The sequence below is a fragment of the Peromyscus californicus genome, unplaced genomic scaffold, assembly GCF_007827085.1.
Source record: "Peromyscus californicus insignis strain IS unplaced genomic scaffold, ASM782708v3 Scaffold_3__1_contigs__length_106647218, whole genome shotgun sequence".
NCBI classification, from domain to species: domain Eukaryota; kingdom Metazoa; phylum Chordata; class Mammalia; order Rodentia; family Cricetidae; genus Peromyscus; species Peromyscus californicus.
Genome location: NW_026294551.1, coordinates 21,604,410 through 21,618,322, shown reverse-complemented (window position 1 = coordinate 21,618,322; position 13,913 = coordinate 21,604,410). Strand labels below are relative to the sequence as shown.

Sequence of the window (13,913 nt, the reverse complement as noted above, 5' to 3'; positions counted from 1 at the left end):
GGCTTCGAATTTGCAATCCTCCTGCCCCAGCCTCCTGAGTAGCTGGGATTACAAAGGTGTGCCACCATGCCCAGCTCCTCTTCCTACTTTTTATTCACTGATGACTTTTCTGGAATTAGAACTAAGAGCTGGCAAGATGGTTCACCGGGTAAAGGCTGCCAAGTCTGATGACCTGAGTTCAATTCCTCGCACCCACAAGGTGGAAGGAGAGAACCCACTCTCTGACCACCACACCCATGCTGTGGCATGTGTGGACTGCATCCCAAAATAAATGTTTTAAAACAAAATTTAAAAAGAATTACAACAGAAGTTAAGAGGACCAACCCAGAGGACTCAGGACCCAGCACTCACAGGGCTAACTTGGGTTCCAAGGGGACCCACTGCCCCCTTCTGGCCTCTTTGGGCACTGCACGCACATGGTACACAGACACAGGCAAAATCTTACACACAGAACAAAAATAAATCTCAAAAAATTAAAAAAAATTACAACTAAGTTCAAATGCTTTTCTTTTATAAAATAAAGATATTTAAGTCAATTTCTGAGAATCCAGAGGACACCTGGCTTAAAGTAGTATGACAGAGAGGATATGCTCAAGCTGAACGCAGAGAACGGGAAATAAAAAACCAAATGGCCTCTGATGAACTTATGGAAAACATCAACGATTAAATTCGCTTGTTCAAGAAACACTCTCCGAGCCACTGATTACTAGGTAATTCTCTTTGTGACCCAGCTCCTTCTGCAATTTAACTGGGATTTTAAATATAAAATTCCAATCCCAAATCACATCCTCACACTGGAATATTCTTTAGCGTTCACCCACAGGGATGCTGACATAGCAAAGTTAGCAGGATACTAGTAAAGTCTCCTCCTTGTGAGCCCAGCTCACTACAGTCCTCTCCTCATGAGCTGAGCTCACTACGGTCTCTCCCCAGAGCCCAGCATATCACTACAGTCCTCTCCCCAGAGCCCAGCTCATCACTACAGTCCTCTCCCCAGAGGCCAGCACATCACTACAGTCCTCTCCCCAGAGCCCAGCTCATCACTACGGTCTCTCCCCAGAGCCCAGCATATCACTACCTTCTTCGCCATGAACTTTGCCATCGTAGTTATTGATCAGCTCCTCGATGAAAGTCTCGTCTTCTTCCTTCACCTCGTCACCCATGTAGGGAATATTGCACAAAACTGTCTCATCTTCCACCTGCAGAGAACCAGATGGATTTAGGCCGCAAGCTCCCCTGTCTCTCTTCCTTCCTAGCCAACGGAACATTTGCTGGGCTGTTCGTTCATTTGGTTCCTAGACTCCTGAAGAAAAGCTCTGTGGACACAGATTTTCCACGCATTTTAAAGACCGGCCATTTTGTTTTGCCAACAAAACCTCAAACAAAAGGGACACTACTACTCGTGGGGAAAACAGTTTAATCCATATGAACAAATAATGCTAAAGCAGAGAAGGGTGTTCAGCAGAAAACACAGACATACACCAAAGCTAAGCACACACTCTATCACTGAGTTACACCCTAGGGCCAACCTAGTCGTTCTTACATTCCCAAGGATCTAGTAAAATCCCTGTAAGTTTTGTCTGAGATGACTCCCTCCTGTAGAGCCGTACCCGAGCAGGAGGCAGGATGAGGGGCTGGATGAAGGCACCGTTACCCACAGCCACCTCTGTTCTCTTGGCTGCCTTTGTAGCACCTTGCCATCAGAGGATTCCACAAGACCTGCTCCATCAGCAGAGCTGGCAGCCTGCTTACGCCTCAAGTGTCTGATTCAGCCATATTTAACTGTGACTAATATTACAAAGTTGGGTCAAGGTAGTAGGAAAATTGGGAGTCTTGGGCTATCTTGTTAATTAAAGAAAAAAAAAGCAATATTTTAAAGAGCACAAAAACCGGGTAGCGGTGGCACACGCCTTTAATCCCAGTACTCGAGAGGCAGAATTACATGGATCTCTGTGAGTTTGAGGCCAGCCTGGTCTAAAGAACAAGATCTAGGACAGGCACCAAAACAACACAGAGAAATCCTGTCTCGAAGAAAAAACAAATAAAAAAAAGCACCAAAGTCTAACAGGATACAGTAACCTGCCAAGTGTGTGTGTTGTGCACTTGTGACTTACTGCATGTGTGTGGGGCACATATATGTGGAGGCGAAGGACTGCAAGAGTCAGTTCTTTACTTCTACCGAGTGGGTCCTGGAGATACAACCCAGGTTGTCAGGCAGGTAGCGGGTACCTGCTGAGGCTCTCCGTGGCCTGTAATGTATGTAACTTTAGAGTGACTTACAGTAGCATTCTGCTCTGGAGGTCCAAGCTTTGTGGGATGCCCTGACAACCTTTAGAAGCTCACACAGATCCACATAACACGACAACAGTTTAAACAACCGCCAGTGTTTTCAATACATACCATGAAGTTCTGCTGGAGAGGGGACCAGGAATACATGATGGGAACCAACGCAACGGTGTTCAGAGACCTCATCAGCATGCTCTGGCTGGCGACCCCGGGGAAAATGCTCTCTACGGTACACTGAAGGAAGAGCGGTGAGGTGGGGAAGAAAGTAAGCACACAACTCAACAGCACCGGCCGAGTCAGCTAGGATGGCTCCAGGCTAGAATCCTCGCCCTTGGGGCTGAGGCAGGAGAACCGCTGCGTGTTTGAGGCTAGGCTACACAGTGACTTTCAGGCCAGGCTAGACTACAGAGCAAAACCAATAAAAACAAAACTGTAAGAGACATACTGTAAAGTGGGCAGGGGTGGCACACGCCTTTGATCCCAGCATTCAGGAGGCAGGGGCAGGTGGATCTCTGTGAGTTCAAGGCCAGTCTGGTCTACAGAGAGAATTCCAGGACAGCCAGGGCTGTTATAGAGAAACCCTGTCTTGAGACAAAAAAAATAAAAAATAAAAAAGAGGCAAAGCTTTTTATATAAGGGAGTTGTGATAAATTCGTATTTCAGTTATGCAACAGACTCTTTTTTGTGCTGTGTTGTTTACTCAAGGAATGGGAAAGAGGAAATAAGCCTGAAAGCAATCATATTTGTGGCCCATTTCTGATTCTTTTATAATGTATCTACACTCTTTGGGGAGCTCTGTTTTGAGCTGGTGAATCTTGATAACAAATCAGAGCTACACAGAGAGAACATGTCTCAAAAAACTAAAAAAGGGGGTAAGTAGAGACTGTAGTTTCTTTCTAAAAAGCTCCCAATGTTTTCTATTTGTTTTCTTAAGAGCCAAGATTACAGATGTGCGTCCCATCCCAGTTTCATCCAGAGATCTTGGGATCAAACCCAGGGTTTCATATACACTAGGTAAGCACGTTACTACTGACTGAGTCACACTCCCATCCCTGTGTTCCTCTAAATCTTTTTTTTTAAATATTTATTTATTTATTATGTATACAGTATTCTGTCTGCATGTATACCTGCACGCCAGAAAAGGGCACCAGATCTCATTATAGATGGTTGTGAGTCAACATGTGGGTGCTGGGAATTGAACTCAGGACCTCTGCAAGAGCAGCCAGTGCTCTTAACCTCTGAGCCATCTCTCCAGCCCCCATCTAAATCTTTTTAGATTTATTTTGAATTATGTATTTGAGTGTGTGTCTGTATATGGGTACAAGTGGGTGTGGGTGCCTGCAGAGTCTAGAAGCATCAGATCCCAGGAGCTAAAGTTACAGGGGTTGGGAGTCACCAAAGTAGATTCTGGGAACTGAACTCAGGTCCTCTGCATGAGCAGTATATACTCTTCACCACTGAGACATGTCTCTAAATTCTTCTAAGCTATTAAGTTGGTAAAGGGTGTTAGCAGCAGCTCCTGAAGGGAACTTTGAAACTGATGAGCTGTGGAAAGCTCCTATTCACATCTGTGTCCCTCAGAGTTCAGCACAAAGCTTGTCATAGTCAACAGATGGCTCGCTTCAACCAAAGTGTGGTCTCCTGAAGGATCCCTCAATCCTAGGGCTTGAGGTCAGGACTGTTTTCTAAAAGATCTAAACTTTGGATAGAGCTGTGTAGGTGATGGGGACTTAGCATGGGGAAGAAAGTGGTATACAAACTAGACTCATATCAGTTTGGGGAATGATCATTGGTCTTATTACAGGATTGGCTTTTTGTATTTAAAATATTACCAGGCTGTCAAGATGGCTATTAGGTAAAGATGCTAACCACCAAACCGGTGACCTAAGTACAACCACAGGGACCCACATGTGAAAGAAGAGAACTGACCTCCATGCATGAGGATGAGCACATGCGCACACACACACATATGTGAGCAAAATAAATACGTGCAATAAAAAATTAAAAGTATTACCTCTTTAAGAAGCTAGAATGCTTTTTGCTTGTTTTCTGTTTTTCAAGATAGGATTTCTCTGTGTAGTCCTGGCTGTCCTGGATCTTGCTCTGTAGACCAGGCTGGCCTCAAACTCACAAAGATCCATCTGCCTCTGCCTCCTGAGTGCTGGGATTAAAGGTGTACACCACCATGCCCGGCTACTTTTTTTTGTCTTTTAAAGGCAGGCTCTCAAGCAGCCAGAGTGACTCAAGTTTACCATGTAGCGGAGGCCAACCTCAAACTCCTCATCCCCCTGCCTCTACCTCCTGAATTAGGTTGTAAAAGCATGTGTCGCTATGTCCAGCTAGAAAGTGCTTTTTAAATTTATAATTCAATTTAATAAATAAAATATATTTACTCATAGCAAGGCTGTCCCTCTGGTGAGTACCCTTCTGTCCATTACCTAGAGAATTCGTTCCTTAGTATCTAAGTACATTAGGCACAAAACGGGATGTCATGTAGCTTGGACACAAAACCCAGAAAAACAGACAATAAATGTCTTTTTTTTTCTATGAAAAAGCCACAATATACTCAATAATCGAGGAAGATAATAGACAAAATGGTTAATTTTTAAGCTAGATTTATAGCTTTGTGTCCAAGGAGAAAGGAAAGCCGGCTTAATACCCTCAAAGTACCTTTTTGAGAAAAGGATGCCCACTCACAGGCTTCATTGGCTGAACAGGCTGCACTCGAAGCTTCTTCCATTCTTCATTGAGGATCTGGGTTTTTTCCTGAACCTTTGCGAAATTGGCCACGTACAGAGCCTAGCAAAGCCAAGGAAAAGACTTGACTCAGGTCTGGGCGGGGGGACCCCAGAACCTGTACTTCGGAGAACGGCACAGAACTGACAACCTTGCTCGGGAAGCATCTTTACCTTCGCTCCCATGTTTGCCTGAAGCCGCTTGAGCTGCCGGAGCCGCATGTACTCAGACTTCACTTTTCTTTTCCAGTACGTGATGCATTTGGAAGTTGGCGGACTTGCTATATCCATCTTCCTGGACTCAGAGAGACACATATAACAAACAGTGCTTGATTACCTGGAAAGGAAGATGTCCTCAAACTCAAATGAATGAGGTCAATTATATGTCTATTCTCATGAAATTTTTGCATAAAAATATACATTGAAAACTCCAATATGAGTTTAAAATTACAACTGAAAACAGACTTTTGCGGGAGTAGTTTCTGGGTGAAAAATGTTAGTGCCTGTCATCCTTTAGTGACCTGTCTTACATTTAGTACTGGAGCAGCACGGTGTGGCTGACTCGCAGAGACCTGTTTAGTGTGTGGCTCTAGGTTCTAGCCCCAGCACTGCCAACAGAAACAAACAAAAAGGTTGTAAGGCATTATAGTGAATGATCTAATCTCCTCACTTGGGAGACAGAGCAGGAGAATCAGGAGTTTACGGCTGGCCTGCTCCACGCAGCAAAACTGTCTCAAACAAAACAAAACTGGGGATGAAGCTCAGAGGCAGAGGACTTCCCTGGAATAAGTCCAATACCCAGGCATCAATACGGCTGCCTCACTGTTATTAGACACTTGATTTTTATTTTTTGGACACATAGATGGATGCCTATTCAGTGAATTCAAAATGTTTAAGGTTTATTTTTATTATTTTTAATTACATGTAAGTATCTATCTGTGTATGAGTGTGTGCCCGTGCCAGTGCCTGAGTTTTTCACAGTATTTAGACTCCAAGCTCGAGTCACAAGCGGTGGGAACAGCCTGATATCAACCAAACTCAGTTCCTCTGGAAGAGCTACAAGCACAACAGACTGCCTGAAACTCCAGTTCCAGGGGATCCAACGCCCTCTTCTGGCCTCCTCGGGAACTACATGTGCATGATGCACAGACATAGACAGGCAAAACACACATACACACACACACAAATAAACAAACAAACAAATCTTTTAAAAGGAGAGAGGGAATTGTCTATTTATGGTTTTTTTCCTGTGCATTGTTGTGGGTCTGTGTGAGGGTACTGGATACCCTGGAACTGGACTTACAGACAGTTGTGAGCTGTCATGTGGGTGCTGGGAACTGACACCAGGTCCTCTAGAAGAGCATCCAGTGCTCTTAACTGCTGAGCCCCAAGAGTTTTTAATATTTTAACCAAACCCAAGTTCGTCTCACAAACTTTGACAGAAGACCCGCCTAGAGAACGAGAACAAACTATTTAAAGTCCGCCATGACAACAGAATAATCTCATCTCCAAGTCAGCAGCAGATCTACCGATGGGCGGACACTGGCTACACTGTAACTTTCTTTTGGGAGTGGGGGCTGAACTACAGTGGAATACTTTGAGAATTTAGTGTGATATGCTCTACTTACCTCATGGAATGCAGCTGGAAACGCTGGACTTTATAATGTGCCTCTGTTCTTCAAATGAACTGCAAGGCCTAAGAGGAAAAGAAGTGTTCAGCTTTGCCAGAGAATAAAAACTGGGTTTACGGAACCAGTGCAGCATGCTCCAACACTGCACCCCTGGGCAGGACTCTCCCCACAACCAGAGGACTTCAGGGTCTCTGCTACCATTTTGCATATTAAGTCTCAAAGATGCTTGATACTTTTGTTTTGTTTTGGAGACAGGGTTTCTCTGTAGTTCTGGCTGTCGTGGAACTTGCTCTGTAGACCAGGCTGGCCTCGAACTCAGAGAGCTGCCTGCCTCTGCCTCCCGAGTGCTGGGATTAAGGGTCACCACTGCCCAGCTAGATCCTTGACACTATTTAGAGCGTCACTTATATATTAACAAACTTTATCCTCCTGGGGCGAGAAAGTTAGCTCAGCAGTAAAGAGCACTCGCTGCTCCTGCGGAGGATCCACAAGCACCAAGTAAACACATGGTGTACATCCATACATGCAAGCAAAACCGCCATACACGTGAAATAATAAAATAAATAAACCTTTTTCATTTAAAAAAATTCTATCCTTCCAATCACTTGTATTCCCACAACCACCAAACTTCTAAGTGCTTTCCTTACCCAATTTTTTAGCTTAGCCATCAGGTAGACCTAAAACATTAAATATGTACAAGTCAATAAAATCTGGTTTTACTCTAATATTAACTAGTTAAGCTTGCTAGAGACCTACCTCTTCTAAGATTTAGTTATTTTCATTTTATGTGTATGAGTGTTTTGCCTACAAGTATGTATATGTACCATGTGTGTGCAATGTCCACAGAGGCCAGGAGTCAGATCCCTTGTGACTGTGGAGTTTCAGATGGTTGTGAGACACCATGTGGGTGCTGGGAGTTCAACCTAGCTTGTCTGAAAGAGTAAGTGCTCTTAACTTCTGAGCTATCTTTTCAGCCCTGAGAACGACTTCTACTATTCTTCGCTTAGTCAAACAGTTTAAGTTTCAAAAATCATTTCAAGGTCAGCTAACATTCAAAATAGAAACTAGGTTTCAGACTGTGTGTGTGTGAGAGAGAGATTTTGAAATGTAGTCTAAACTGGCCTTGAACTCTTGATTCTCCTGCCTTAGTCTCAAAAGTGCTGGGACTTAGGTGTCCACCACCAGCTTTGTGAAGCAAAGCAGCCTAAAGGTAAAGGTCAACCTTGCTCCGTGGAGGTCACCCTGAACACGTCTCAAAAAATACATTTAAAAAAAGTGCTGTGATTAAAGGTGTGCATCAATACAATATTAGTTGTTCTGATATTTTGTGTATATTTAAATTTTAAAAAATATTTTACAAATATATTTACTTTTCAATTATGTATATGGGACGGGGGTGTTGTACATGTGCATGTGGTACCCATAGAGGCCACAAGACAGCTCCCTGGAACTGGAGTGGTTGTGAGCCACCTGGCTTGGGTACAGGTGACTGAATTCAGGTCCTCCAAAAGGGTTGCTAGTGTTCTTAACCACTGCACCATCTTGCCTGCCCCTTAAGAATTATTTTTATTTATGTGTCTGTGTGAGTATATACAACAGGTGTGCAGGTCCTCATAGAAGCAAAGAGAGAGTTTTTGGATCTCCTGGAGCTGGAGTTACAAGTGAACATAAGCCACCCAGTGTTTCCAGTTTGAGTGCTGAGAACCAAGCTCGGGTCCTCTGGAAGAGCAGCAAGCATTTCTCCAGCCCCAGGCAAAATTTAAAGTCAATCATGTTTTATTTATTTTATTTACTTTTTTCTTTTTTTCTGTTTTTGGTTTTCAAAACAAGGTTTCTTTATGTAGCCCTGGCTGTCCTGGAACCAGCTCTGTAGACCAGGCTAGCCTCGAATTCACAAGAGATCCACCTGCCTCTGTCTCCCAAGTGCTGGGATTAAAGATGTGTGCCACGACCACCATGCTAAAATCAATAAATTTTTATTTAAGGATTTTACGTGTTAGTTTTTTCCCCCACTGCCCATGAAGTTTACTATAAATCTCTTAAAACTAAAGTTCAAGATTTTTTCAAATCACCTTTTTTGTTTTGTTTGGTTGAGACAGGGTCTCCCTTGCAGCCCTGGCTAACCTGTAACTCTCTATGTGAACCAGGCTGGCCCTGGCCTTAGATCTGCCTGCTCTACCTCCTAAGGGCTGGGACTAAAGAGATATCTGTAAACAAGCCAAACAGCACAGATTTTCAAATCTGAGCTGCTTTTATCTCCACTTGAATGATGGACATATTGAGGACAACTTCAAAGTTCCCCATCTGAAATCTCCAGCATCTAATTTCTTAAAGCCATTTACTTCAGGACAGGCTGACTGCCTGGTGCTCAGCTGTTGACACCCTAAGTTGGTCTACTTTTTGGTTTTGTGTTTTGAGACAAAGTCTCACACAATCCAGGCTGCCCTTGAACTTCCTCTGTAGTTAAGGGTGACTTTGAATTCCTGATCCTCCTGCCTCCACCTCCCAAGTGCAGTGATTATAGGTGTGAGCCACCACACATGGCTTATCACTTCTGCCCAGAACAAACAGTAACAGCCTGCTCCAGGAAATGAAAAAGTACTTCAAACCAGACAGGACTAGCTAACTCAGAAACCCTAGGCCATCTTTATTGAGACCCAAATGTTGTAATTTACAATTCAATGAGACACCACAACCTCCTTTAACAATAGTTCTCTCATGGCTTTTATTCCTTGGCCATCTTTCTTTCTCTCCCAAACCCATCCTCCTTAAAAAAAAAAAAAAAAAAAAAAAAAAAACAACAGCTGCTGCAACATAAGAGAGGTAACAGGTAATGCCAAGTGGCAAAATGTAGATTAATGTAAATGTGTTAATTTAAGTTATAAGAGCTAGTTAGTAATAAGCCTGAGCTATTGACCGAGCATTTATAATTAACATTAAATTTCCTTGTTAGTTATTTGGGAACTGGCAGGTGGGAAAGAAAAGTCTGCCTACAGACAGGTCTGGCTTTGCCACCCAGGATGGCTCTGAACTTAAGATCCTTCTGAAGCAGCCTCCTAAGTGCAAGGATTACAGGAACGAACACTCCATATTTTGAAATAGTAAACTCAGAACAGATCACTTGATCCAACTGAAACTGGGGATCAGTAATGGGAAGAACTGACTCGATCAACAGCTGCTGACAGTGCTAAGGTGGTGGTAAAGGGAGAGTGGGAATGATGGCTGTGGTGCTAATGGGGGCTGGGGGTGAAGAGATGGCTGTGGTGCTGCTGGGGGCTGGGGGCGAAGAGATGGCTGTGGTGCTGCTGGGGGCTGGGGGTGAAGAGATGGCTGTGGTGCTAATGGGGGCTGGGGGTGAAGAGATGGTTGTGGTAGCAATGACATATGTTTAGATTTCTCAGAGAAAATGGTCACAGAAAAATGCCAGTATTTCCGATAAAGGAAGAGGTCATAACTGAAATGTTATCTCCTACAGTCTGTTGAGACAGATGACAGTAACAGAATAATCCAACAATTGATAGCACCACATCTCATTTTTCTCAAGTGTTTTATTTGGCAAGGAGTATATATACACACACATGAAAATGCCTTTAAGTTTTAACTAATCATGATGCAAAATAAACTACACTTCCTCCTTTTACCCACTTATGTGATATTTGAGTACCCATGAGCCAGTATTTATTTCACTTGGCTTTTTTAATGGGTCTTCTATGTCTCTAAAAGTTTACTTGGCAGACGACTCCTCACAGAATGTGGAAAGAAATAAGATACTGTAGGGAGACATAGGTATGATTTAGAAACAAAAAACAGTAACAACGAAAACCACTTGAGAGGGCTGGAGAGATGGCTCAACAGTTAGGAGCACTGGATGCTGTCCAAGAAGACCCGAGTCCTATTCCCAGAGGTCACAGGGTACCTCACAACCATCTATAACTCCAGTCCCAGGACATCTGATGCCCTCTCCTGACCTGCACAGGCACCAGACAAAGCACCCATGAAATAAAAATAAAATAAAATAAAGCAACACTTAAAGTACAGCTACATGATAAAATAGCAGCTGGATCCTGATCAATGGTTATCACAGAAAGTAAAAACAAACCAAAAAAAAGAAAAGAAAAGAAAAGCAAACAATAGAGCATTTGGAACAGGTTTGGAGAGAAATGGAGTCGTCCATCTTAGACAAAGGAGGTGGTGCATAAAAAATAATGTTTCTATTAGTGTTTTCTACAGTCACTTACATAAGCCAATCAGCACTTCCATTTCATTACTGGAAGCCTTTTATTATTGTCATTGCACACTGAAGACAACCTAAAATATACTCTGTTTGGGGCTTAAGTCTTCATCTAATTAACTTCAGCTCAATAAAAACAACATTTCAATCAGATGCACAAAGGACTCCACGTTAGTCACTGGGAGATGCAAATTAAACACAATAAAGGACTGGAGGATGGCTCAGTGGCTAAGACCATCTGCTGCTTTTTTCAGAGTTCAGTTCCCGGTACCCACACACAACCACCTCTACCTCCAGCTCCAGAAGATCTGACACCCTCTGCTGGCCTCCAAGGACACCTGCACTCACATGCACATACAAACAATTAAAAATAAAAATAAATCTTAAAAAAAATCATGCGATTATAAGTATACTCACTAGAATGGCTAAATCAGAAAAGGCTGATAAAAACCAATTACAAGTGTGTATGAGAAGCATCCAGAACCCTCACACTGCAGGTGGGAATGGAAAATTAGTAAAGGTGTCTGCCGCCAAGCATGACAACCCAAGTTCCACTCATGGAACCAACAAGGTGGAGAGAGAAACTACTCCTGAAAGATTTCCTGTGACCTCAGGTGTGCACACAAAAATAAAAAGCAAAGTGAAGCATATGGTTACCACCCAACTTGCCCTAGAAGAAAAATGAAAACACATACCTCTGCAAAGACCACATCTGGCCCTTCATTATTTTAATAATAATTAATAAGCAAAGTAAGAAAGGCTATGGAGTCATAAAAGCACTACAGCTTTTAAATTTTTCCATCTTGTTTTTAATTAATATTTACTTTTAGATTTATTTTATGTGTTTGGTCTACATGTATGTATGTGTGCCATGGGAGGGCCCGGTGCCCTCGGAGTTCATAAGACATTGTCAGATCCCCTGAAACTGGAGTTATGGCCCACGTGGGTACTAGGAACCAAATCAAGATCCTCTACAAAAGCAACAAACACTCTTAACAGCAGAGCCAGCTCTCCAGCCCCATTTTTTCATTTTCAACTCATAATGGAAATGGGAAGCTAAACCTACCCTGCACAGAACCCACGAGCGCATGCGCACACGCAGGTGTGTGTGTGTGTGTAGGAGTCATTCTAGTGATTCTCAATTTTATCAACATTCATACTAAAATCAGCACTGAGGCAAGGAACACCATGGGACAGAATCTTCAATTATGACAGTAAGCACATTTTGTATTTATCCAGGTGTGTCCAACCTGTGGTGCTGTGGAATAATCCTTTTGTATCACTGTGATTGGTTTAACAAACAAGCTGACTGGCCAATAGCTAACAGGATAAAGTTAGGCAGGAAAGCCCAACTAAGAATGCTGGGAAGGAGAAGGGCAGAGCCTGGAGTCACCAGCCAGATGCAGAGGGAGCAGGAGATGAATGTGCCATGCTAATAAAGGTACCACCACTAGGCAAAGCGTAAGTAGAAACATGGGTTAATTTAAATGTAAGAGTTAGCTACTAACAAGCCTGAGCTATCGACCAAGCATTTATAAATACTATTAAGCCTCCAAGTCAATTATTTGGAAAGCAGCTGCCAGGTATCTGGGAACAGGTGGGCAGGAGAGAAATGTCTGATTACACTGTGGCTGGAAGGTTGTCTGCATCCCAGGATAGTTATGAATGCAACCCAACACATTTGTAGATGACAGTGTCAAGTAGTAAGGCCAAAAGGCTTAGCACCATGACATCCTTCTACTTCTCCAAAGTATTTGCATATGACAAGGTTAGTTACTAAGCATAACAAGCCTCTATTGTTACTTCTGAAAAACAGGATCTCAAGCTGGCTGTGTTGGGGCACAGGCCTTTAGTGATAGCACTTTGGAAGCAGAGGCAGGCGGATGGATCTCTGAGTTGAAGGCCAGCCTAGTCTACAGAGCAAGCTCCAGAACAGTCAGGGCTACACAGAGAAACCTTGTCTCAAAAAACAGGATCTCATGTATTCCACGTAGTCCACTTCACCTCAAATTTCCTAGGTAATCATGGATGACCTTGAACTCCTGAGCCTCCTACCTCAACCTCATGAGTGCTAGGATTACAGGCATGTGCCACCATGCCTAGTTTGCTGTGAACCGGAATCCTTACTAAAGAACTCTAACATTAGCATTTCCTAGTGTTCAAGAGAACCAGGTCATGTCCACTGGAGGCAACAGTGACAAAAATCCAAGCAGGGTTGGTTTGGGGAGGAGATTTTATTTTTACTTCCGGGAACTGAGGGAAATGCTGGCTTGGAGATGTACCATGTTGACTGAGAAGAGCTCCCTGTCTTGGCTGGTTCTGTACTACATCAGCATAAAGTTTCATGTTAGGGACTATCCACTACTGTTTGATAAAAACGAGACTTTTCAATTAGACCAGCTCACACACAAGCAATAAAGGAGAAAGAACACAACATATAATGCTACCAAAGCATAAGAACCCAACTAACAGTCACGAAACCCATGACCCGTCAGGCAGTGGTGGCACACTGGGGAGGCGGAGGCAGGGGGATCTCTGTGAGTTTGAGGCCAGCCTGCTCTACAGAGCTAGTTCCAGGGCAGCCAAGGCTACACAGAGAAACCCTGTCTCAAAAATACCTTTAGGGCTGGAGAGATGGCTCAGAGGTTAAGAGCACTGGCTGCTCTTCCAGAGGTCCTGAGTTCAATTCCCAGCAACCACATGGTGGCTCACAACCATCCATAATGAGATCTGGTGCCTCTTCTGGTGTGCAGTCAGAACACTGTACAGACAATAAATAAATAAAATAAAATAAATACCTTTAAAAAAAAAAAAGGGAAGAAAGAAAGAAAAAGATAACAAAACCCGGAACCCATGACCCTAAGGTCTGGAATACTGGAGTGCCAAATGATAACCTAGTGGGACTGAAGGCAGGAACCTGACACACACGTGCACACGCAGAAAACACACCAAATCATCTGGGACTTTCCAGAATGGAAGTATTTTTTTTAACAGCAGGCTTGGTTGGGTTCGGTTTTTGAAGTGTTGGGG

The 13,913-nt window shown here is 43.3% G+C and overlaps 1 protein-coding gene across 10 annotated transcripts in view; it reads right to left on the bottom strand.

Annotated features, from left to right (window-relative positions):
• Positions 1-13,913, bottom strand: part of Ezh1 (enhancer of zeste 1 polycomb repressive complex 2 subunit) — a 38,356-nt gene that overhangs the window by 22,155 nt on the left and 2,288 nt on the right. For 2 of the 10 annotated variants that reach the window (XM_052758319.1, XM_052758321.1), the window contains exons 2-6: positions 6,650-6,717; positions 5,196-5,316; positions 4,957-5,085; positions 2,401-2,520; positions 1,079-1,199 (exon numbers count right to left, since the gene is read on the bottom strand). In XM_052758319.1, the coding sequence (XP_052614279.1) occupies positions 1,079-1,199; positions 2,401-2,520; positions 4,957-5,085; positions 5,196-5,316; positions 6,650-6,654 (496 nt within the window). In that variant the 5' untranslated portion in view covers positions 6,655-6,717. Of the gene's footprint in view, positions 1-1,078; positions 1,200-2,400; positions 2,521-4,956; positions 5,086-5,195; positions 5,359-6,649; positions 6,718-13,501; positions 13,645-13,913 lie in introns of all 10 variants that reach the window. The other 8 variants (XM_052758317.1, XM_052758318.1, XM_052758323.1 and 5 more) reach the window with 6 other exon arrangements.